The sequence below is a fragment of the Microcaecilia unicolor genome, chromosome 5, assembly GCF_901765095.1.
Source record: "Microcaecilia unicolor chromosome 5, aMicUni1.1, whole genome shotgun sequence".
Lineage (NCBI taxonomy): Eukaryota > Metazoa > Chordata > Amphibia > Gymnophiona > Siphonopidae > Microcaecilia > Microcaecilia unicolor.
In genome coordinates, this window is record NC_044035.1 from 194,113,628 (window position 1) to 194,140,170 (window position 26,543).

The 26,543-nt window shown below is 44.7% G+C and overlaps 1 protein-coding gene across 1 annotated transcript in view; it reads left to right on the plus strand.

Annotated features, from left to right (window-relative positions):
* Nucleotides 1-26,543, plus strand: part of BCAR1 (BCAR1 scaffold protein, Cas family member) — a 504,782-nt gene that overhangs the window by 463,372 nt on the left and 14,867 nt on the right. The window contains 1 exon segment of the mRNA XM_030203684.1: nucleotides 15,824-15,913. Coding sequence (XP_030059544.1) covers nucleotides 15,824-15,913 — 90 coding nt within the window.

The window sequence follows — 26,543 nt, forward strand, 5'->3', positions numbered from 1 at the left end:
GTCAGTTCGCTGTCCTGGTAGGTGGGTACCTCGGGTAAACCTCTGAATCTTAGATTGCTTCGTCTGCCCCTATTCTCCAGGTCTTCTATTTTATCAAGCAGCTGTTGTTGCTCGCTTCGCAAGTCCGTGATCTGATGATCCAACTTACCAAAGGCTTCACTGTGAGCTTCTATTTGTACCTCTGTGTTTTCCATGCGTGCGCCCAGATCTCTGATTTCGCCCCGCAGTTCTCCCATCGTCGCCACCTCTGCTCGCAGCGCTTTAAGATCTGCGCTTATGCCTTGGAGCCAAGCCTGCAGGTTGGGCTGATCTTCCTCTACAGAGTCTGCCCCCATCCGCCGTTCCAGCGAGGTTTCCTGGGGCTTAGCGCGCTCCGCAGTCGCTGGCTCCTTTGTTTTTTTTTCCGCCGCCATTTTGTTTTCTCGCATCGTTGCGGCTCTTGCAAAGGCAAACCGCGAGAGATCCGCTGTAGATCGGGGTAAGCTCATATGCTGTGGTTGTGCTATTTCCCCGGTTAGTGGTTATCGTAAATTTGACTCTCCAGCCAGGTTTTACACCTTATTTAATGCCATTTTCATTGCGGGGCCACCGGAACTATTCTCTCAGGCATCCATGCCGCTCGGTGACGTCACTTCCTCTCAGAACCTTTGTGTTTATCCCACGCATGTTTGAATTCCATTACCGTTTTCATCTCCACCACCTCCCGCGAGAGGGTATTCTACGTACCTACCACCCTCCGTGAAAAAATACTTCCTGACATTACTCCTGAGTCTGCCCCCCTTCAACCACAATTCATGTCCCCTAGTTCTACCATCTTCCTGTCTCTGGAAAAGGTTCGTTTGCGGATTAATACCTTTCAAATATTTGAACATCTTGATCATGCCACCCTTGTTTCTCCTTCCCTCCAAGGTATACATGTTCAGGTCAGCAAGTCTCTCCTCGTACAGTTTGCAACGCAAATCCCATACCATTTTTGTAGCTTTTCTTTGCACCGCTTCCAGTCTTTTTACATCTTTAGCAAGATACGGCCTCCAAAACTGAACACAATACTCCAAGTGGGGCCTCACCAATGACTTGTAGAGAGGCATCAATACCTCCTTTCTTCTTCTGGTTATACCCCTCTCTATGCAGCCTAGCATTGTAGGAGTATTACCCTGTGTGTCTCACCTTGCGGGCCTTGGCCTGTATAATCCTATGACAGCAAAACAGAGGCCGTAAACTCTGACCCACACCTCTCTGTGTCAGCAAGAAACAGCTTTGCAGCTTGTGGAAAATTACAGCAGAAGCCACACCAAGGACATGCTGTGGGCAAACCAGGCCCCCCTTATCTCCCTGAGAGGCTGGCTCCAGCAAGGCGGGTGAGAAACAGAAAATGCATACCAAAATGTAACAACTTGAAGGTCAAGAACAACGAACTGTTCTTGCCACGCAGTGAACCAAGGAAGATCCAGATTGGTTCCTGCAGCCACCGGACCAAGAGGTACGGGGAGAGCGGGAACAAAGGAAGAGTTAGTAAGAAGCCTTGGAAGAAGGTGGAGGTGTAAAGAAGACCAGTGAGACCTAATAAGGTCCACCAACTGATGAACTGTGTATCTGGAGGAAAGTATCGTGGTTCATCTGTACCTGCCCTGCGTGACCTGTGACCTCCTTATCTGCTGCAGAGTTCCCTTCCAGCTGCGACTGAGACTCGCTGTGAATCCAGCTTGAGTCTGTGAGGTGTCCCGTGCCAGCTCCCAAGAGAGACGACCCTGAGGTCTCAGCCTGGTGAGAAACACGGTGATTCATTTCCTACTAGTCGGGGGCTAGTTAGTGGTATTTACCTGAGCAGAAGGCTGGTGCCGTCGTCCTTGTGATCAGGAGAAGCTGCTAATAACTGTACTACCTCGTAACATAGTGTGACTGATCAGTGGTGTAATTTTACCTGGTAACCAATAAGAATTAGTGTTTAGTAGTGTGACATATGAGTGTAATTTTTATCAGCCAGTGATTTTGTATTCAGCCAAAGCTTGCAGAGTTCTATTTTGTATACCTTAGCTCTATTTTCTTACCTGATACCATAATAAATCTAATACATATATCAGCCTGCGTTCTCAGCTACAGTTCTTTCTAACGGAAGTATTTGGCTAGGTTCCAAGGTTCCCACCCCTAGACCTAATTCAGGATTATTTGCTTGCAGATAGTTCTGCTTAGGGGAACCTGGACACAGGTAATTTATTATCTGTGATTTATCCTACAGCATCCTTCTAGCCACGGCCGTCGCCTTGTCACATTGTTTCTTCACCTTCATATCCTCCGACACCAACACCCCAAGGTCTCTCTACTGAGTCCGAGCTTAACTAATGTATCTCCCCCTCCTATTCGGCTCATCTCTCTTTTTGGGGTTTCTACACCCCCCCCAGATTATATAAATTCAAATTCTCAACTACACGGAATCACAGTCATGATTTCCGCACCCCTCCACAGTACTGAAACAGTACTATTCATCTTTTTCTCCTCTTTTTCTTTCTCTCTCCGCACGAATTCAAAGCATGAAATAGCAATAGAGCAAAAATATTCCTTCTCCTCCAATTCGACATGTCCAGTGCATTCGACATGGTAAACCATAATATATTAATAAGAGTACTAGATAACTTCAGGATTGGTGGAATATACTTAGTTGGATCAGGGTTTCTAACCACAAGAACATATCAAGTAAAATTAAACTCAAATATATCATCACCGTGGAAAGCAGACTGTGGAGTACCACAAGGATCACCGCTATCTCCGATCCTGTTCAACCTAATGATGACCCCACTAGCCAAGTCATTATCCAACCAAGGCCTCAACCCTTTCATCTATGCAAATTGCAGACAGTGTCACAATATAACATTCACTTACAATACTAAATGACAGAAATCACCAACGAAATCAAGTGCAGCTTGAACATCATGGGACTCATGGGCAAATGCATTTCAACTAAAAACTCAATAAAGAAAAAAACCACATTGTCTCATCCTCACATCCCAACACAGCGCGGACACCCCACAAGTATCAACACCCCACACTACAACCCTCCTATCTCAGAAAGCCTGAAAATCCTCGACGTTACAATGGACCGCAACTTAACACTAGAGAGCCAAGTGAAAATCCACAACAAGAAAAGGGTTCCACTCAATGTGGAAACTCAAACGCATGAAACAATTATCCCGAGGGATACATTTCGCAACCTGATACAGTCAATAGTACTAAGCCACGTCGACTACTGCAATCGCATTTATGCGGGATGCAAAGAACAAACCTTAAAGAAACTTCAGACCGCTCAAAACAGGGCAGCCAGACTTGTATTTGGAAAGACACAATTCGAAAGTGCAAAACCCCTCTGTGAAAAACTACACTGGCTCCCAATCAAAGAATGCATTGCTTTCAAAATCTGTACCCTGGTTCACAAAATGATCTATGGTGAAGCCCCGGGATACATGACAGACTTGATCAACCTACCAGCTAGAAGTACATCCGAATCAACACGAACATATCTAAATCTGCACTACCCAAGCTGCAAAGGACTAAAATACAAATCAACTTACATATCCAGTTTTTCCTACATAAACACACAATTGTGGAACGCGTTACCGAAAGCATTGAAAACGACTTACGACCACCTCAACTTTCAGAAAACACTAAAAACTAAACTGTTTAAAAAGTCATACCCTAACGATCCAACTTAAAAGTCTGATCTCTACAACACAACAAAACTAAAGTACGTAATGGACATAACACAACTCTCCCGCTGTAAGATTCCCTAATATGGCTGTGCCACACGAACTTTACCTACCACATCACTTTGTATTTGTTCACACTGGTGTTGGCAAACACCTCTCTGGTACTATGTAAGCCAGATTGAGCCTGCAAATAGGTGGGAAAATGTGGGATAAAAATGTAACAAATAAATAAATAAATGCATCACTCTGCATTTGACTAAAATAGAATAAAACATCACATTGTGTGCTTCTTTTACAAAGCTGCACTACTGATTCTCATGCAGCAAATGAGAGGAAGCCCATATGAATTGAATGGGCTTCCTCTCATTTGCTGCACCGAGAATTGGTAGCGTGCCTTTGTAAAAGAAGCCCTGTATGTAGTAAAACAAAAAAACACACATTACAGACAGATGTCATAAAGATCAAACAGATCACATGACACTCTTAATTACAGGTCATCACAAATAAACTCTCATCTGTATGATCCTATCAAGGATCGTAATGACCATAACAACAAAGTTAACTACGGTTGTTGAAATTCTCATTTCCTAGATTTAAGCCTATTAGCAGCCTATTATCGCCAAGTTGTAGCTGAAAATGCACTTAAATTAATCAGCTAAATCAAGCACTCGAAGGCCTTTTCAGAGTCCTTTTCTTACTCCCTTCTATGACCCAATGGCATAGCAAGAACTGATTTTATAAGGTGGCTCAAGTTTATCGCGGAGTGGGGGAGCACTAGTCATATAGGTCTGAGTCATCTAAGTTATACTCGGGGGGGGGGGGGGGATAATTTTTTGGGAAAAAGGGATTTATAAAGAATGTATTCATATTTACTGTAGTACATGACTGAATAGTTCTAATGGTTCTGTAATGTATTCTTTTCTTTCTATATAATATTCTTGTATATTTATAAACTACAATAAATATAAAAAGAAAAGAAGACTTAAGAAGTACTATACCGGTTTATTCATATAAATTAATAAAATATGTGGAGGGACATTTTTGATAAAATGTCTAAGTCTGATTTCGGACGTTTTGCTAGAAACATCCAAGAACTGACAGCCAGATGCACTAACTCCATGGAAAGAGCCTTTCCCTTACCAATGCCTTAGCGAATCGGTAAAAAACGGGCATGCACGAAGGAAATTGCATTCAAATGAGCTGCTTGCTGTTAGCTCATTTGCAAGTGATTTACTTCCTAAGTCGGCCAGCTGAGCATGAGCAGAGCAGCCAAGCGTTATGCTGGCTGCTCTGCGCATGCCAAGGACGGCTTCATACACGCAGACAAGCTGCGTGTATAATAGCCATCAATAAATTGCCGGGCATTTTGTGCAGCAGAGGGAGAGAGCGGGACCGTAGAAAGAGAGAATTCGAGATAGGGATGTGTGAGGACGCCCAAAACAAATCTATTTGGACGTCCCTTTCGATTATGCCCCTCCAGGTCTCTCTCAGCCAATCACAGCGCGTTTAGCTGACACCAGTGACAGCTAAATGCGCTGTGATTGGCTGACAGAGACCTGGCGGGGCATAATCGAAAGGGACGTCCAAATAGTTTTGATTTTTGGCATCCTTGCAAGTCCTGATCCCCGATTCTCTCCGGCGGTGGTCACCAAGTAGTCGTAAGAAAAACACGTCCAAGAGAAGGACGCCCATAACAAAATCTGAAGAAAAAAACGTCCAAGTGCTTGTCAGGGACGTCCTTTTTTTTTTTTGAGTGAAGGACGTCCAAGTGTTAGGCACTTGAAAGGACGTCCCTGACGAGCACTTGGACATTTTTTTTTCTTTCGAATTTTGCGATGGGCGTCCTCCTCTGCATGGGTCCCGCTCACAGCAGCCCCAACGAAAGGTGCAGACCTCCCGTTAGGTTTTCCACGGTGCATGGGGTCGGAAAACGGCTGTGCATCTGCCTTGCATGCGCGTTATAATACTAATTAGCTCATTATAATAACTTTTGGATCATTTGCATTCCGTTTTCGTTAGCTGCTACCGTGACAGGAAAATGGCTCGGAGAACCCTTTTGTGCATGTCTTGTTTTACTACTTGCTTGCTAGACTGGCTAGAACTGGTTTAAAAACCACATTGCTGGCTCGTTAAGTTTAGTGCAATCTTTTGGTTCAAAAATTGCCTTTTTCCTAGACATTTTGTGCTCAGAACGTTTTTCATTTGGGACCATTTTGGAAAGTAAGATGTTCAAGAGAAAAATGCCCAAAAAACAGCCATTGGGATATCTGGGAGGGGGGGGGGCATCATTCTTACTACACTGACCACACAGAAATCCCAGCAGAGTAGTGGGACAGCCTAGGGGGCACTGCAGTGGACTTCACATAAAATGTCCCAGGTACACATCTCACCATAATCCCCTTATGATTTATCATTTTTATTCAAAACCAGTATCCTGTACATATATCACTATACAACTTTATCACTTGCATTCACAATAACAATTCTTCATTATTACAGGTAATGTGAGTTTGCTGAAATTTACAGAAACAAATTGTTTTCGTTTTTTTATTATAATCCCTCCCTTCCCAACAACCCCCCCCAACCTTCCCCCCAATAATCCCCTCCCTCTCCCTCCCTTCCCTCTCTCCTATGTGAACAAAACTTAATACTAGAAGTTCAACAGTCTACTTCTCGCAACCGGGGTCATTGTATTTAATAGCGGGCTCCATATATTCTGGAACCGCAACCCTGTCCTGGAGCTAAAGTCAACCACTCCCGTCCTCTCCATCCGCATCATCAAAATCATTCGTGTCCGCCACTGAGAGTATGACGGGTATTGACTGGTCACCCATTCAGACAAAATCACCTGCATGGCAGTCACAGTAGCCCTGTATACAAAGGCTGTGAATCCTTTTGGTATTGGGTGAATAAACACTGGGTGTCCCAGCAACAATCCCGAATTGCATGTCCATCTGGTTCGCCAGATAGTAGAAACATATTGTGTAAGCTGTTTCCAAAATTTAGCTATGCCTCTGCATGTCCAAAGCATATGCCCCAAGGTAGCTCCAGCCTCCTTGCATTTAGGACACTCCCCCCACGGGGAGACCCCCATATGGAAAGCCCTCCTGGGGGGGATATAAAGTCTGAGTGCCACTTTATATTGAGTCTCCCAATGCGACATCATGATGGTACGTCTCTTCATAGTCAAAATGTAAGCTTTAAATTGCGCTACTGTAAGGTCCAACTGAATATCCTCTTTCCACTGAGTTAACAGCTTTACAAAGTCAGGTTCCGGAACAGTATCTCTGATATGTCTATGATGAAATTTTAGTGGAACCCGTTGCTGCGCTGCTAGAGAAAATGCCGAAGCCAGCTCTTCTTGAACATCTTCAGCTAAATCCTCCCAGGGCAAAGACTGTATGTAGTGTTTTAGCTGTCCATAATGAAACTCATCTGAGGGGAGCAGATCAAATTCTTCCCGGAGCTCTTGGAACGGCTTTATCCTTCCTTCAAGGGTAACTGCATGTAATAGGTATACCATCCCTTTACGCTTCCATCTGTGAAAAGCTGGGTATAAAGTTCCAGGTGGAAAGGCGGGATTCCCGCAAATCGGCAGAAATGGGGTAGTTTTTGATGAAAATTTGTGCAATTTACAAACCCAGTGCCACACCGCTTTCGCCGACCTCACTATTCCTGTCCGCTGTAGTATATACGGCAGGGAAGGCCCTGCCGTATGCAAGAAGGCACTGAAGTGCGTCTCAGGATATAGTTGTAACTCTATATGAGTATCCGAGTAATCCTGGGTTCCACGAAACCAGTCATTTACATGACGCATTCCACTTGCCACTGTCATATACTTAATGTTCAGCAAGCCCAGGCCTCCATACTCCACCGGGACAGTTAATGTTGTGTAAGACAGTCGTGGCTTTTTCTTTCTCCAAAGGAAAGTTTGCACCAGTTTTATCAACTTCTGTTCATCCACCTTTTTTAGGAATAGTGGGAGTGATTGGAATGTGTATAACCACCTGGGGACTATCACCATGTTAAATAGTGCAATTCTTCCCATGAGTGAGAGTGGTAGGTTCCCCCAGACCTCCAACTGTTTGGTAGTGTCCTGCAACAATCTCTGCACATTCTGCCCATAAAGTTTTGTTAGATCCCTGGTAATTGTGACTCCCAAATATTTCAAAGAGTTCTGTGTCCACTGTAATGGGAAAGTCCCTAGCCAATTTATCTGCTCTTCTGGCAACACCGGCAAGGCCATAGATTTATGTAGATTTAGACAAAAACCTGAGTAATTCCCATACTGTTCAATTTGCTGCAACAATCTTGGTAAAGTCCGTGGGGGCTCTCGTAGAATTACTAACAAATCATCTGCATAAGCTAATATTCTGATATCCTGCCCTGCTAACTTAACCCCTTGAAGATCTGGAGCCAAAGAGACCATACGCAGTAAGGGTTCCAGGGTCATGATAAACAACAAAGGGGATAGGGGACAACCTTGTCTAGTACCACGCTGTATTGTAAACTCTGGTTCCCGGACACCATTGATGAACACTCCCGCTTTGGGTTGACAATAGAGCGTTTGGACTGCGTACATGAACCAGCCTTCTATACCCATGGCCGCCAGTGTCTGGAACATGAACGTCCACCCCACCTGGTCAAACGCCTTTTCAGCGTCTAAACTTAATACCAGGGTGGGCGCCCCCTGTTGTTGACTGATCGCCATGGCCATCAAAGTTTTCCTAATATTATGTACGGACTGACGGCCTTTCACAAACCCCACCTGCTCGGGGCCTATCAATGATGGTAGATATTCCGCCAACCTCACAGCCATCAGTTTTGCCAAAATTTTTGTATCAACGTTTAACAGCGAAATTGGTCGATAGGATTCGACATTGTCTAATGGCTTCCCTGGCTTGGGTATCAAAGTTATGAGCGCTGAATTTGCATACTGTGGAAATTCCCTTTTTTCTATTACCTCCCGATAGTATTCCAGTAGAGATGCTAGGGCCTTCCCTGATAGTATTTTATAGTACTCTCCTGAAAATCCATCTGGCCCTGGAGCTGACCAGAGCTTCAATGTTTTAATCACAGCTTGTACTTCTATCAATGTCAAAGGTTTATTCAAGTTCCCCAGCTGTTCCCCTGTTATTTTTGGGAGCTTTGCCTGTGCTATATATTGTTGTATCTCTCGTTCCGAGGGAGCTTGTCTTAATTTATATAGGGCTGAGAAATAATCTGTGAATGCTTGCCCAATCTTTCGACGGTCCGTAATTAAGTTCCCTTTTTTATCTTTCAATGCTGCCACTGTCCTCGGGGCTCCTGAATTTTTTATTAAGCGCCCTAACATTCTGCCTGCCCGATTGCCATGTTTTTGTAATTTGTATTTGTAAAAAAGGGCCGATCTCAATTCCCCTTCATGTAATAGACTATTAAGGGCCACCTGTGTAGCCTTCAAATTTTCCAAATTAGCTATTGTGGGGTGGTGAAGGTGAATTCTCTTAGCCCTCTGCAACTGGCGCTCTAAGTTCAATATGCCCACAGCCCTCTTCTTGTTCTTAGCACTGCAATAAGCTATAATGGTTCCCCGGATGACCGCCTTAGAGGCCATCCAGAACAACTCGGGCTGATGGGTGGCATGCCATTTATTATGTTCTATATATTGGTCCCAGTTCCGCTGCACATGTGACCGCAACCGTGTATCATGATATAAGCCCGCCGGATATCTCCACCCTCTCTGTCCAGTTGTATCTGTGGTAACTTTAATATCTATCCATATCATAGCATGATCTGCCACTTCTTCTGGGCCTATATGTGCTGTGTCTACTAGGTGAAATATGTTGCGGGCTAGTAATATATAGTCTATCCTGGCAAACGTGCCATGCGCCCTTGACCTGTGCGTGTAATCTTTCTCTCCTGGGTGATAAATCCTCCACGGATCTACCAGATCAAGGGTCTTGGAGAATGTCTGAAATTCTCTAGCCCGCACTCCTCTATACTGAGAATCCTTTGTGCTAGAACAATCCTGCCGGGGATCCAGGACTGCATTGAAATCCCCAACCACTATCAACTCTCCACCATGACTTTGCAGGCACTTCCCTGCTAGGTTGGTGAGGAAGGATGCATCATGATTATTAGGCCCATATAAAACCAAAAGCAACAAAATTCTCCCCGCTAACCAAACCTTCAACATTATATGGTCCCCCCGAGCCCCCCTTTCCAATACTGTCGCTTTATATGGGAGCCCCTTTCTAAATAGCACCGCCACCCCCCCCCTACGACTCTGTGTTGACGCTGCAAATACTTCTCCGACCCAATGCTTTTGTAGTTTAGAATGTTCCAGATCAGTTAACCGCGTCTCTTGTAAGCACGCAATATCCGCTCTGTGTCTCTTAAGTGCAGAGAGTATCTTAGATCTTTTAATTGGGGAACTAATCCCACCCACGTTCCATGATATTAGTCTAGTGGTCATCTTTTAAACCACCCCATTTCCAGTGTCCTGCTACGCCCCAGGTTTTACAGGTCTCCTCAGCTCCAAGACCCCACTCTCTAGAACAAACTCTAAAAGTACCTCCCAATTCCATTATACACTTCTCCCGGTTCCCATGTAATAAGTTTCGCTTCTCTTTAACGTCTAGTACTTGTCTTTGTAATATTAACCTTTCTCCCTGAGTCCCCTCATTCCCCCCCAACCGTTCTAACCCTATAGCCAGATTCCCAGGCCTAGCCCCGGAATTAGCAAGAAAGCACCTAGCGTGTCGAGAGCCCCCAACTCCTATATATGACACATGTTTATAACTATAATTACTGCAACATTTAGTATCTGGTCTCCTTTATATTACCAACATCTTTAGACTCCGTCCAGCATGCCTTGATCTCGGAGGCTTGTTTTTGCTTCTTCCAATGATTTAAAAGTCTGCCATTGTCCTTGGACTTGCACTTTCAGGGAGGCTGGGTACTGCAGAACAAATCGAACTTGTTTTTGGGCCAGCGATGAGCATATAGGGTGAAATTTACGCCGTCTCTCCTGCACTCCAGTTGAGTAATCCTGGAAAATCAGGATTTGCCGTCCCTCATGTTTTAGTTCACCTCTACGTATCTTAAATCCTTGTAGGACTTCCATTTTATGACGATAATTGAGCAACCGCGCAACCACCACTCTTGGTCGCTCTTGAATTTCTCTGATTCGGCCAATTCGATGTGCCCTTTCAATAACCAACTGCCCAAATGAGTCTGTCAAGGCCAATTCCTTAGATAACCATCCCGTGAGCCAGTCCACCAGGTTCTTGTCAGGTATTTTCTCGGAAAGGCCCACTATCCGCACATTGTTCCTGCGGGAGCGATTTTCTAGATCTTCCAGCTTATCCATGTGCTCTTGAAGCTGCAGTTTTACCTCCCGCAAATCTGTGCTGTAGCCTTGCGAATCGTCCTCCAAGGCGGACACCCTGGTCTCTGCATCCTCCATTCGGGTTTCCAAACCTTCCATTTTCGTATTGAAAGCGTCCAATTTTAAATCTAAAGCGTCCCATTTTGGCTGCCAAGCATTTGCAACTGCAAGCGTTAACTGTTCAAGTTGCGACGCTGTAAAATTTTGTTGCGCCGGAAGCGGGTCCTCCGCCATTTTCGGGTCTGGCGCTGACATTTTACTTTTCTCCTTATCTTTTTTCCCCGTTCGTAGCGCCATTCCGGGTGGAGACTGTTTAAGATATTTGTCCATTAAGGTACGCCAGCTTTAAATTTCCCTGTTTAATCTCTCGTGTTGCAATATTCAAGAGGTTTCTGGAGCGAGGGCCCAAGAGCTAAAGCAGCACACGTCCACTCAGCTCATCACGTCACGTGCTCTCCCATAATCCCCTTATATTGTTTGGTGAGCCCTCCAGGAGCAGAAAAATACCTACTGTACCTCACTGTACACCACTACAATAGCTCTCAAGCTTGCAGTTGTCACCTATATGTAGGGTACAGTCATAGAAGCCAACTTTTCAAAATTATTGGGGGTGCTAAGCCCAGTGGAAATAACCCCTCCCTGGACACATACAAGGAATTTTCTCAATTATTGGGGGTGCTCAAGCACCCATAGCACCCACAGAGTCGGCTCCTTTGGGTACAGTGCGTATTTAGTGTATTTTGGAGGGCTCACACATTGTACCACAAGTGTATCAGTTAGAGTGGGATATGGGCCTGGGTCCCCTTTTCTACAGTCCACTGCACTGACCACAAGACTACTCCTGGGACCTGCTTACTGCTCTAATAGGAATGGTCATTTAATAGGAATGGTCATCATATCTGAAGCTGTCATAGAGGCTGGTATGTGGTGTCAGTTGTCACATTTTAGAGGCCTGGGAAGGGGTCAGTGACCATTGGGGGAAGAAGAGGGATATGCTTTAATCCGTGGCCATTTGGTCATTTAGGGCACCTTTTGGTCACATAGTCGTGATTGAAACAGGTTTAGCCAAAAAGTCTTAATTTTGGCGCTAGACGTTTTCACTTTGTTCCATTATTGTAGAAAAATGTCTATCTTTGTGGCTGCCCATATCCCACCCATGGAGTTAGTCAGAACTCTTTCAGCTATTCCAGTAGGGGATGCTGCAGCAAAATGGTTTATACCTTTGAACAATGATATGGTCTAGAGACCAGGAGCATATTGGGTAGTGAGGTTCCTGAAAGGATCCTTATATCTATTACAATGTTTTTATGAACACATGTATCTTCAGATTTACCCTAGAGCTGGTTGCACATTCAGACCACACTCTTTTCAGGAAAAGTGACCAAGTATTCTGTCCTTTGACAGCCTTGCCTTAGTTATAATAGGTTCCTGAAATGTGTTTAATACGTTACTGCAGATCTGTCTGTAAGTTAGAGGAGCAATGCATTATGTGTAATATAGTTCACAACTAGTGCAGACGCACTTGTCTGTTTAAAAACTGTTATCATTGATGTAATGTTGCCTGAACCTCTTCTCCTTCTCAGCCTAGCTTGACTGCCTTGCTACCTGATGGCTCTGTCTCATTGGTCTTTATGCTCTTGTTCTTTGGGCTTGGGATCCCCCCTGCAGATCTAACCAGAGCAAAGAATTGTGATTTCATGTTACTTCATTTGGATATGTGAAATAAGAGTCAAACAGTTTGCAGGTGATACATTCCGTTCTCGTTATTCACACGTTTGGCATTCACTATTTTGCTTATCCGCGGATGTACAAATAGAGGTATCAATTCGCCATTCGTGGCACTGTGTGTTTGCATATTTGTGGACATGTTCATTTCAAAAACAGCATTCTTTTTGCTTTCGTGTTTTTGGCGTTTGGTTCTGGAAATGGCAACCAAGTGTCCAGAGAGTGAGTTACCAATCCTAAGAGAAAGAAGCGTGATGTGTCTTAGTGACAAAATAGGTGTGTTAGATAAGCTTTGTTCTGGCATATCTGATTAATCTGGCAAAAAGAGGTAGATATTAAGCTGTCTGTTTATGAAGCCACACCAGAAAGTTCCAAAACAACATCTGTGGTTCTTCATGAGTCAATGGAAAAGATGGAGGAGCGGTTAAATTTATGGATAATACAAATGGTGGATGAAAAAAAAGCACAGTGGACAGCATTGTTGTGAGGATGAAAGCCAAAGAGATTTATAAACACATCACCCAGGGCCAGGAAAACGTGAAACCCTTTTCTGCTAGTTTTGGCTCTAGATGCCAACGAGGAAACCAACATGCTTGACTACTGGAAGACAGTGACAATACGCAATACACAATGTCGGGATAGCTTGGGATGGCATCACACAGGCTCCTATAAACAGTTGTTGGGAAAAAAACTTGCCTGGACTGCGCAACGAACTTCGAGGGATTTGAAGGTGCAGCAGAGCACATGAGTAGAAATGTGGAAAACATCATGCGCTTTGCACAAAAAAATCCCTGGAGAAGGCTTCAAGGACATGACACAAGAAGATGTTGGGGAAATTTTGGCAGAAGCTGCAATAGAGCCCAGCAATGAAGATTTCAACAAGATGGCGCAAAAAAAAGTCTCAGGGGCAGCGATAATGATGAAGAGACGGCTGAGACTCCAAAAATTGTGCCTCTCACATCTGCAAAAATAGCAGAGTGGGCATCAACATGTTCAGTGACCTGGAAAAATGTGATCCTATACTGGACCGCAGTCTGAAATTTAAGCATCTCACAAGCTCAGCATTTGCCCCTTACACTGAAACACTTAAGGTCTTGAGAAGGAAGCCAAGCAGACAAGGCTGACACAGTGTTTTCAGTCAACGAGGTGCGAGACCCAGGCACCTGAGGTAGATCAGGCAGAAGTCAACCCCCCCCCCCCCCCCCCCCCAACTTCGCCTTCTTCATCTTCTACTATCAAAATGCAAGGCTGTAACTCTTCTGAAGTCGACCTGCCCAATTTGACACCCTCATCGTCTCCATCTGTGCAGGAGGAGGAAATCTCTGTTCCTCTCGCAAGTAGATCTGTAGCATGTAGTTTTTAAACTCTGTTTTCATAATGTTGGTGGTTCAATGTTGACAAAACCAGTACAGTATACAGTACAGAATTTTATTACTGTTTGTAAAGCTGTTGTTTTTTTCAGGCAATATTTTCATATGGTACCATTTCTGTGGCCTTCTGGTTATGTAGCTGTATTTTTTAAGCACTGTTTATTAAGTTGGTAACACTATGAACTGTCATTGTTCTAAACCTATAAAATATGGTTGTAAAACTACGGTACAGTATTTGCTTACTGTTGAGCAATACTGTACATTATTTTTGAGCACTTTTCTGTACAATTTCTTTAATTTGAGAATTACTGTGTTTCAGCAAATAAAAATATTTTTTTCAACACACTGTATGTTTCTCAGGTTTCTGTTATGTGCTGCCCCATGCATGAACCAACCCCTGTATTTCCTTTTCATGGTTTGGGGGAAAACATAGGTAAACCTAACCCCTATTTTCCCATAAGTACATTTTTGGGGATTTGCGAATTCGTGATTCGCGATGTTTTGGGGGGAACCTTACCATTGTGAATACCAAGAATGGACTGTAATCTTTTTATTGAACTGTCAAACATATATATTAAATTTGTCCAATGAAAAGGTATCATGGGGTGTCAGTCCTGAAGGGTTGCAACAAACCTGTGAGGTTGACATGTTAACCTTGAAGAGTATGCAGGAGAGATGTTTGCATTCACAGCCTCCATTGTCTGCAAATCTGTTACATGAATATTCATTGGGGATGAAATTCTGACTGGTTTGTGGACCTCCAGGATTGCAGTTTGACACCCATAGCTTACAACTTGTTTGTTGACTTCTATTTCCACAGACTTAAAATCAGAATGTAATTTTCCACAAATGTTTTGGTTGCCATTTGTATCTCACCCCAAACGATACTAAAGAGCCTTTCTCCCACTTGTTTGCCTTCTTCCACTTTGGAAAGTCTTACTAAACTATCTCTCTTCCACATTGAGGAAGCACACTTATAGGAACTTTATTATTAGGATTTATTTAGTGCCTTTTTGAAGTTAGTGCATAGCAAGAGTAAGCCAAACAAAAGCAATAGACAATTACAGCAGGAAACATATTCAAATAACAGTACATAGTATGGTATAGTATCCTACTGACAATGTCACACAGTACACATTAAAACATCTTAATAGACAGCATAGGATGTAAGCAGAGGTGGAACATATAGACAGATAACATAGAGTAACATGAGTTAGACATAAGAGTGATTAACTTATGGAAAAATTGCAGTAAAATGATTTTAGCTAGAATAAAAGTGGATAAGCAAGTCCTGCTACAGTGTGTGCAGCTGGTGTTAGTCCTTGTGCGTGTGACTAGCTAGTCAATTGCTACTTTTCTTAAAGATTTGGGAGAAGAGCTACGCTTTCACCTGCACCCTGAAGTAGAGATAGTCTTATGTTAAGTGAGGCTTTTTCTGTCTTAAGAAGTAGATGGCACATACTTTAATAGTATGTAGTCTATAGCATGTGTGTGGGTATGTCAGCTTGTGGCAGGCAAAGTGGAGTTCGATGATTCTTAAAATCTGAATGAAGCAATTGAAACTACAAGAAATACATTTTTTAATGTACTTGCACTTCATTGTAAGAGCTTTCTTGTGAAACTTGGCTTGTAGTTTCTGTGGGTTTTTTTTTTTTCAGGGAAAAGAAGAATTTGAGAAGACACAGAAAGAGCTATTGGAGAAAGGAAACATTATGCGGCAAGGCAAGGTGCAGCTGGAGCAGCAGCAGGTGAGAGAAAAGCTGGATGCCCTGATGCTTCCTCACTGCCTATTTTATTTTTACACAGAGTAACCCATGCAGGGCTCTTTCACTTGGATCCTCATGCACACTGGGGCCTATAGGAATGTCAGTACGTGAGCCAATTCGGCCTGCTTGGAGATTCACTCCTGCTTTTCTTAGCAGAAAGTGAGTAGATTTTACTGGATAAAGCCAGGACTAGATCAGCCTGTTGGGACTAAAATGGAGCCAACTGTTCTCTTTATAGTGACTACATGCTCCAGCTATCCATTCCATTACTCTAACACAAGGATTCTCAACCCAGTCCTTAGGACACACCCTGCTAGTCAGATTTTTATGATACCCACAAGGATTATGCATGAGATACATTTGCATGCAGCACCTTCATTTTATGTAAATGTATTTCATACATATTTGTTGTGAGTATCCTGAATATATCCTGAAAACCTGACTGGCTGGATGTGTCACGGAGACTGAATTGAGAACCTTTGGCCAGCATATCCTTAGGACCTTGAAGTTATCTAAAAACTGGTAAAAAAGGCCCGTTTCTGACACAAATGAAACAGGCGCTAGCAAGGTTTTCCTCGGAGTGTGTATGTTTGAGAGAGTGTGTGTGTGAGAGTGACTGTGTGAGGGAGAGTGAATGTGCGAGTGTGTGTGTGTGACAGAGAGAGTGAGACTGGGTGCGAGTGTGTCTGTGAGAGAGAGTGTGTGTGTGCCTGGGGCCCCTCCCTCCCACTCAGTTCCAGTGTCCCCCCTTCCTCCGTGTTCCAGGGTCGTTGTCCCCCCTCTCTCCCTCCCTCCCTCCCAATTCCAGGGTCGTCCCCCCGTTTTTTTGTTAGTTTTTGTGCAGGTGGTGCATTCCCCCCCCTCCTCCAAGTCCCAGACCTCCCTCCCCCCCCCCCCCCCCCCCCCTGAGTTTGCAGCCCATTTTCTCTCTCCGGCAGCTCAGACTTCTTGGTAGCCTCCTGCCCAGGCTTTTGTTTGTTGCTGCTCTTCCCCTGCCTGGGCTTGCCTAGGCCACTGCAGCCTTCTTTCCAGGGTTTACCTGCAGCCCTCATCCATGCCTGTATCTGCCCTGCATGGTTTCTGGGCCTGCCTCACTCCTGGGAACTGCTCCTCCTCTTCTGTCCCATGATTGGTGCGATTCTCACACCAATCTGGAGCTCCTGCCTCTTCTCCTCCTCTGTTGGCTCCCTGTCTTCTTCCTGTGTACGCAAGTTATTTGCGCATGCACAACTCCCTGCTCATCCATGGCACTGGAAGTGCTGTAGTTGCCCTTGCCGGCCTGTATCCTAGCTTCTCCATGGCACCGGAGGGCGCGGCGTGGTCCGTGGACGAATGATGGGATCATGTTTGAATCTGTTTGTGTGTCAGACGCACGCACACAAACAGATTCAAATGTGATCACATCATTCGTCAACGCCGCGCGGCTGAGAAGAGGACTTCGGCTGGCGGGGGTTGGGGTCCCCCACCAGCACAGGCATGTGACGGCAGCGGGAAGAGGGGCTCGAGAGGGTCGCGGCAGGGGGGTACAGGGGTCAGGAACTCTGAGGGGGGTCTGCAAATAGGAGGGAGGGAGTCTGCAAATCGGAGGGAGGGAGTTGGGGTCTTGAACTTGTGGGGGGGGGAGAGTGGATCAGCTGTGAGGGTTTTTTTTTCCTTTCAGTTCGACTTCAGCTGGCGGGGGTTGGGGTACGCGACTGCGGCGGGGGAGGGTTGGCGACCGGAAGGGGGGCTCGAGAGGGTCACAGCAGGGGGCTCCAGGGGTCGGGAACTCCGAGAGGGGGTCTGCAAATCGGAGGGAGGGAGGGAGTTGGGGTCTTGAACTCGTTGGGGGGGGGGAGAGTGGATCAGCTGTGAGGGTTTTTTTTCCTCCGGTTCGCGTCATAATGGGTCTAGTGACGTCAGCTAGGGCTTTGGAGCCCATCTGTGAAGAAGGTTACAGACACAGGCAGGCAGACGCATAGAACGTTGCAGGTGAGAATTATTATATAGTATGACACTGGGGGGGCGGTAAGGGATTTTATAAATGCTAAATATCAGCCGTGCCACTGAAAATCCAGGTTGGACTTGGGTACATAAGTACATACATAAGTATTGCCATACTGGGAAAGACCAAAGGTCCATCAAGCCCAGCATACTGTTTCCAACAGTGGCCAATCCAGGTCACAAATACCTGGCAAGATCCCAAAAAAGTACAAAACATTTTATACTGCGTATCCCAGAAATAGTGGATTTTCCCCAGTCCATTTAATAATGGTCTATGGACTCTTCCTTTAGGAAGCTGGCCAAACCTTTTTAAACTCCGCTAAGCTAACCGCCTTTACCACATCTCTGGCAATGAATTCCACAGTTTAATTACACGTTTAGTGAAGAAAATTTTTCTCCGATTCCTTTAAATTTACTACACGAGATTTGATTTGATTACTTTATTTTTTGTCTATTAGATTGTAAGCTCTTTGAGCAGGGACTGTCTTTCTTCTATGTTTGTGCAGCACTGCGTATGCCTTGTAACGCTATAGAAATGCTAAATAGTAGTAGTAGTAGTAGTTAATCGCATGCCCCCTAGTCCTAGTATTTTTGGAAGCGTAAACGACGCTTCACATCTACCCGTTCAACTCCACTCATTATTTTATAGACCTCTATCATATCTCCCCTCAGCCGCCTTTTCTCCAAGCTGAAGAGCCCTAGTCGCTTTAGTCTTTCCTCATAGAGAAGTCGTCCCATCCCCTTTATCATTTTTGTCGCCCTTCTCTGCACCTTTTTCTAATTCCACTATATCTTTTTGAGAATGTGGTGACCAGAATTGAACACACCATGGAGTGATACAAAGTCATTATAACATCCTCATTTTTGTTTTCCATTCCTTTCCGAATAATACCTAACATTCTATTTGCTTTCTTAGCCGCAGCAGCACACTGAGCAGAAGGTTTATCATCCACGATGACACCTAGATTCCTTTCTTGGTCTGTGACTCCTAACGTGGAACCTTGCATGATGTAGCTATAATTCGGGTTCCTCTTTCCCAAGTCTCACTTTGCACTTGCTCACATTAAAAGTCATCTGCCATTTAGATGCCCAGTCTCCCAGTCTCATAAGTTCCTCTTGTAATTTTTTACAATCCTCCCGCGATTTAACGACTTTGAATAACTTTTTGTCATCAGCAAATTTAATTACCTCACTAGTTACTCCCATCTCTAGGTCATTTATAAATATGTTAAAAAGCAGCGGTCCGAGCACAGACCCCTGGGGAACCCCACTAACTACCCTTCTCCATTGAGAATACTGACCATTTAACCCTATTCTCTGTTTTCTATCTTTATTTATTTATTTATTTATAATTTCAAAAACTTTACAATACAAGACAATCTTGCTTCAGAAAATCAGACAGAAACAGTAATAAATGACATCATCCCATAGGTACAATCTTAAGAAGATACATTAATGCCTTTTTATATCACAAAATGAAAAAGGGAGGCATTATTAAGGATAATGGGGAAAATATAAATCAAACTAAATACTAAGGAACAGACTTCGCCACGCATCCTTCCTTAAATTCTTATAATTTACACCACTGGCTAGAACGTAGAACTTTATAACTTTCTTGAGTCAATAAATACTCTTAACTGTTCTGACTGAAAAAAAAATATATTTAGACCTTCATATTTCACAACGCATTTACTTGGGTAGTTTCAAGAAGAAAGATGCACCCAATTCCTGGTCTCTTTTCTCATGCTCAAAAAAGTCTTCCTAATCTTGTGTTTGCTCGTAACATCCTGAAATATACGTATTGTTTTACCATAAAACAAATCATTCATTCAACGAAAATACAATCTTTTTATAGCTTCAACGTTCTGCTGGAAAACAAATTGGACTATTAAAGTCATTCTTTCTGATTGATCTGATATAGTAGCTTCCAACAGTTCAGATACATTTAATATTGTTTTCTCCACTGCACTTATGGGTTTACCAGTTGAAGATACACCTTCCAAGCAGGGGCGTAGCCACGGGCGGGCCCGGGTGGGCCTGGGCCCACCCAAGTTCGGGTCAGGCCCGCCCAGCAGCAAAGTTCCTGAGTGATGGCGATTCCAGTCGCAGCGATTCCCACACGCTGCCTGCCAGTGCCGGCTGCCGCTCAATCTCCTCGCGCTACTAAGCGCTAACCCGGAAGTCTCTCCTCTGCAGGAGAGACTTCCATGTTAGCGCTTAGTAGCGAGAGGAGATTGTTGAGCGGCAGCCGGCAGGCAGCGTGTGGGAATCGCTGCGACTGGAATCGCCGTAAGGAACTTTGCTGCTGGGCGGGCCTGCAAGGAGGGTGAGATGCTGCACGGGGGGGGGGGGGGAGATGTCACATGGGGGAGGGAAGACGGGGGGGACACAGCAGCTGCACAGGGGGAAGGGAAGATGGAAAGAAAGATGCTGCACAGGGGGGAGGGAAGATGGAAAGATGAGGCTTGGTTGGTGGGTGAGGGAGATGCAGCAAAGGGGTGGAGGGGTGAGGAAGGGAGAAGTCTTGGCTGTGTATGAGGTGGAGGGGAGGGACACATGCTGCACACAGAGGGGATAGGTGGGGAGGGGGAGAAATGGTAGGCATAGGAGTGGAGAGGAGGGAGAAATGGTGGGTATAGTGGAGGGAGGGAGGGCGGAGCAGAGAAAATTTTGTGCCCACCCACTTTGGGCTCAGGCCCACCCAAAACTGGCTGTCTGGCTACGCCACTGCTTCCAAGGAGATTTTGTTTCTTATATAGTAAATTTTATTTACTGGAGGCAAAGTTTCAGAAGTATATTTCAAAATTTCAGTTAAGTATTTTTTAAAGGCATCTAATGGTGATACTCCTGTCTCTCTTGGAAAGTTCATTATCCTTAAACTTAATCTTCGATTGTAATTTTCAACTTAATCAATCTTTCTTGTTATTAAAATTTTGTCTTTTATCATTTCTGAAGATAAGTCTTGTAACTTTTTCACATCTTGATTGAGCTTTATAGTTATTCAGAAAAGGTATTCATTGTACTTACTAATGAAGAAAGTTCTTTCGTTGATTTTTCCACGTTTATAGCCAATTGTTGGAGAACAGTCCAAATGTTCTCCAACGACACCGACCCAGGAGCTGATTTTAAATGCTTCCAATCAATGCTTGGGCCTGTTGGCCTTTGCAACCCGTCTGGCCCCGCCATTCCAGCACCTTCGATTAGGGGCTCAACGATAACCTCTTCGGTCTCGAGAGAACCTCTCTGGGTCTGGCGTCCTTCTGGGTGGGGCGGCGGGTCTATTGCCGGAGGAGAAAGCGTGACATCAAGACCTAAGTCCCCCAGGGTTTCCCCACTCTGAAGGTCAGCTGGAACACTCTCGGCGTTTTGAGGAAGGATTCGCAAGGTAAACCGCTCAATCGACAGCTGTTGAGGGGACGAAGTCCGGGGTGTCGAAGCTTCACCCCAGACCATACCTTTCCTTTTAGTGTGTGGCATGGGTAAGAAGAATTGTTTTTTTTACAGCTCGTCGGTTTCAGAGAGGTCAGAGCTCACTCAACTGCGTGCCGCCATCTTGGAACGCCCCCCCGGAGACCTGTTTTCTATCTTTTAACCAGTTTTTAATCCACAATAGAACACTACCTCCTATCCCATGACTCTCCAATTTCCTCTGGAGTCTTCATGAGGTACTTTGTCAAACGCCTTCTGAAAATCCAGATACACAATATCAACCGGCTCACCTTTATCCACATGTTTGTTCACCCCATTCAAAGAAATGTAGTAGATTGGTGAGGCAAGATTTCCCTTCACTAAATCCATGTTGACTTTGTCTCATTAATCCATGTTTTTGAATATGCTCTGTCATTTTGTTCTTAATAATAGTCTCTACCATTTTGCCCGGCACCGACATCAGACTCACTGGTCTATAATTTCCCGGATCTCCTCTGGAACCTTTTTTAAAAATCAACATTACATTGGCCACACTCCGATCTTCCGGTACCACGCTCGATTTTAAGGATAAATTACATATTACTAACAATAGCTCCGCAAGCTCCTTTTTCAGTTCTAGCAGTACTCTGGGATGAATACCATCTGGTCCAGGAGATTTCCTACTCTTCAGTTTGCTGAACTGTCCCATTACGTCCTCCAGGTTTACCGTGAAGTCAGTAAGTTTCTCCGACTCATCCGCTTGAAATACCATTTCCGACCCTGGTATCCCACCCAAATCTTCCTCGGTGAAGACCGAAGCAAAGAATTCATTTAATCTCTCTGCTATGGCTTTGTCTTCCCTTATCGCCCCTTTTACTCCTGTGTCATCTAGGGGTCCAACCGATTCTTTTGCCAGCTTCCTGCTTTTAATATACCTAAAAAAGTTTTTACTGTGTTCTTGCCTCCAACGCAATCTTTTTTTCGAAGTCCCTCTTAGCCTTCCTTATCAGCGCTTTGCATTTGACTTGACATTCCTTATGCTGTTTATTTTCATTCGGTTCCTTCTTCCATTTTCTGAAGGATTTTCTTTTAGCTCTAATAGTTTCCTTCACCTCACTTTTTAACGACGCCGGCTGTCGTTTGGTCTTCCGTCCTCCTTTTTTAATACGCGGAATATATTTGGCCCGGGCTTCCAGGATGGTGTTTTTGAACAGCATCCACGCCTGATTCAAGTTTTTTACCCTTTCAGCCGCTCCCTTCAGTCTTTGATTTCCTGAGTTCACTTACTTCGTAGCCAATATCAAAACCGATCATATTATGATCACTGTTATCAAGTGGCCCACGCACTGTTACCCCCTGAACCAGATCATGAGTGCCACTAATGATTAAGTCTAGTATTTTTCCTTCTCTTGTTGGCTCCTGAACCAGCTGTTCCATGAAGCCATCCTTGATTTCATCAAGAAATTTCACCTCCCTTGCGTGTACCGATATTTCATTAACCCAGTCTATATCCGGATAATTGAAGTCACCCATTAATATTATCAATAGAAATCAAACAAAATAAAGCATGGAAAAGAAAATAAGATGATACCTTTTTTATTGGACATAACTTAATACATTAATATTACATTGCCCTTTTTATTCGATTCCCTAATTTCCCTTGATATTGCTGCATCCGTCTGCTCGTCTTGGCTAGGCGGACGGTAGTACACTCCTATCACCGTCCCTTTCCCCTTTTCACGTGGAATTTTAATCCACAAGGATTCCAATAGGGGTTTGTAGCCCTGTATGACTGTGTCCCATTGGTTATCTTCCTTCCACCAGGTCTCAGAGATACCTATAATATCCAGTTTTTCATTGTGTGCAATGTACTCCAACTCTCCCATCTTATGCCTCAGGCTCCTGGCATTTGCATATAGACATTTCAATGTATGCTTGTTGTTCTGATTTTTATTACATTTAATACATGGCATTATTAATATGTTGTCTTCTGTCTGGTCATTATTAATTTTATTTAAGTCCATCTGATCCTCTATGCTTTCTTTGTCATCCTTACTCACAAGTAACCCTTTTTTCCCTATCTGGGTGATTTCCTCAAAAGATACCTTCTCCCAAACCATGCGCTTTTGAGCGACTGTCGGCCTTTCCCCCCATTTCTAGTTTAAAAGCTGCTCTATTTCCTTTTTAAAAGTTGATGCCAGCAGCCTGGTCCCACCCTGGTTAAGGTGGAAGCCCATCAGATCGGAATACAGCTCTCCCTTCCCCAGAATGCTGACCAGTTCCTGACAAATCCAAAACCCTCCTCCCCACACCATCGTCTCATCCATGCGTTGAGACCTCCGGATCTCTGCCTGTTGCTTGGACCCTGCGCGTGGAACAGGTAGTATTTTAGAAAATGCTACCCTAGAGGATCTGGATTTGAGCTTCCTTCCTAAAAGCCTAAATTTAGCTTCCAGAACCTCTCTCCCACATTTTCATACGTCGTTGGTACCCACGTGTACCAAGACGGCCGGCTCCTCCCCAGTACTATCTAAAATCCTGTCTAGGTGCCGCGTAAGGTCCACCACCTTCGCACCAGGCAGGCAATCACCAGGCGATCCTCACGTCCACCAGCCACCCAGCTATCTACATGGCTAATGATTGAGTCGCCAACTACAACAGCGGTCCTATCTTTTCCCCTGTGGGCCCGTAATTGGAGACATATCCTCGGTGCGAGAGGATAATACATTCTCTGGTGGGCAGGTCCTGGCTACAGGAGTACTTCCTACTTCACCAGGGCAATGCTTTCCTTCTAGGAGACCTCTCTGCTCCAAAGTAGCACAGTGGCTACCCGACTGGAGTTGGGACCTCTCTACAACATCCCTGTAGATCTCATCTATGTACTGTTCTATCTCCCTCAGCTCTACCAAGTCTTGTACTCTAGCCTCGAGAGAACGGACCTGTTCTCTGAGAGCTAGGGGCTCTTTGCACCGGGCACACACATATGACTTCACACCAACTGGGAGATAATCATACATGTGACACTCTGTGCAAAAGACTGGGTAGCACTCCTCTCGCTGCTGGACTACTGACTCCATCTCATTAATATGTGAATATTTTGATATATAAATACTAGCTACAGATTTAAGGATGTTGGATAGACAGTGTCTTTAGGATTTTGATATAATGTGTTCTGTTATTGTGTGATTACTGTTTGCATGAATGGATGTGTTGAGACTTAGCACTTGCTTATTACCTTAATTAGAACACCGACTATAAATGAAGAGCTGCCACAGGGGCGGGTGAGTGGGCAAACTAAATGTGGTGCTTAGTCCCTGCCGGTATCTATCTGTTTAGGTACGTTCACTTATTCCTCCAAACAGACCCCACCCTATCCTGCAAATATTCCCAAGAGAGCATCACCCCCCGCCCCCCCCCCCCCCCCCGGTCCTCCAACCACATTTTGTAACAGGGAAATCACTTCCCTTTTCCAAGCTTCAAAAGTGGGATTATCCATCCCGGGGGAGAACAACCCATTCACCCGAATAGGAAGCTGATCTGTAGTATATGCTGCCCCCCCCCCCCCCCCACCACCACCACTCTCCCCAGTAGAACTTTCCACATCTCCCTCAAGGGACCCAACAGCACACTATGTCTGAATTGCTTAGGCAAGTGCGCCGCCTTGCAGTGCAACAAATAAAAAAAGTAAGGCGCATAAAGCAAAGTTACTTACCTGTAGCAGGTATTCTCCGAGGACATAAGTACATAAGTACATAAGTACATAAGTAGTGCCATACTGGGAAAGACCAAAGGTCCATCTAGCCCAGCATCCTGTCACCGACAGTGGCCAATCCAGGTCAAGGGCACCTGGCACGCTCCCCAAACGTAAAAACATTCCAGACAAGTTATACCTAAAAATGCGGAATTTTTCCAAGTCCATTTAATAGCGGTCTATGGACTTGTCCTTTAGGAATCTATCTAACCCCTTTTTAAACTCCGTCAAGCTAACCGCCCGTACCACGTTCTCCGGCAACAAATTCCAGAGTCTAATTACACGTTGGGTGAAGAAAAATTTTCTCCGATTCGTTTTAAATTTGCCACACTGTAGCTTCAACTCATGCCCTCTAGTCCTAGTATTTTTGGATAGCGTGAACAGTCGCTTCACATCCACCCGATCCATTCCACTCATTATTTTATACACTTCTATCATATCTCCCCTCAGCCGTCTCTTCTCCAAGCTGAAAAGCCCTAGCCTTCTCAGCCTCTCTTCGTAGGAAAGTCGTCCCATCCCCACTATCATTTTCGTCGCCCTTCGCTGTACCTTTTCCAATTCTACTATATCTTTTTTGAGATACGGAGACCAGTACTGAACACAATACTCCAGGTGCGGTCGCACCATGGAGCGATTAGAACGGCATTATAACATCCGCACACCTGGACTCCATACCCTTCCTAATAACACCCAACATTCTATTCGCTTTCCTAGCCGCAGCAGCACACTGAGCAGAAGGTTTCAGCGTATCATCGACGACGACACCCAGATCCCTTTCTTGATCCGTAACTCCTAACGCGGAACCTTGCAAGACGTAGCTATAATTCGGGTTCCTCTTACCCACATGCATCACTTTGCACTTGTCAACATTGAACTTCATCTGCCACTTGCACGCCCATTCTCCCAGTCTCGCAAGGTCCTCCTGTAATCGTTCACATTCCTCCTGCGACTTGACGACCCTGAATAATTTTGTGTCATCGGCGAATTTAATTACCTCACTAGTTATTCCCATCTCTAGGTCATTTATAAATACATTAAAAAGCAACGGACCCAGCACAGACCCCTGCGGGACCCCACTAACTACCCTCCTCCACTGAGAATACTGGCCACGCATCCTACTCTCTGCTTCCTATCTTTCAACCAGTTCTTAATCCATAATAATACCCTACCTCCGATTCAATGACTCTGCAATTTCTTCAGGAGTCTTTCGTGCGGCACTTTGTCAAACGCCTTCTGAAAATCCAGATATACAATATCAACCGGCTCCCCATTGTCCACATGTTTGCTTACCCCCTCAAAAAAATGCATTAGATTGGTGAGGCAAGACTTCCCTTCACTTCAGCAGTCTGATTGTTCTCACATGTGGGTTGGCGTCCATGACGGCCCCAGGAACGGAAGATTTTCCAGTAAAATTCAGAAGCTTTGCGACAGTCCGTAGGACACACCGCGCATGCGCAGCCATCTTCCCAC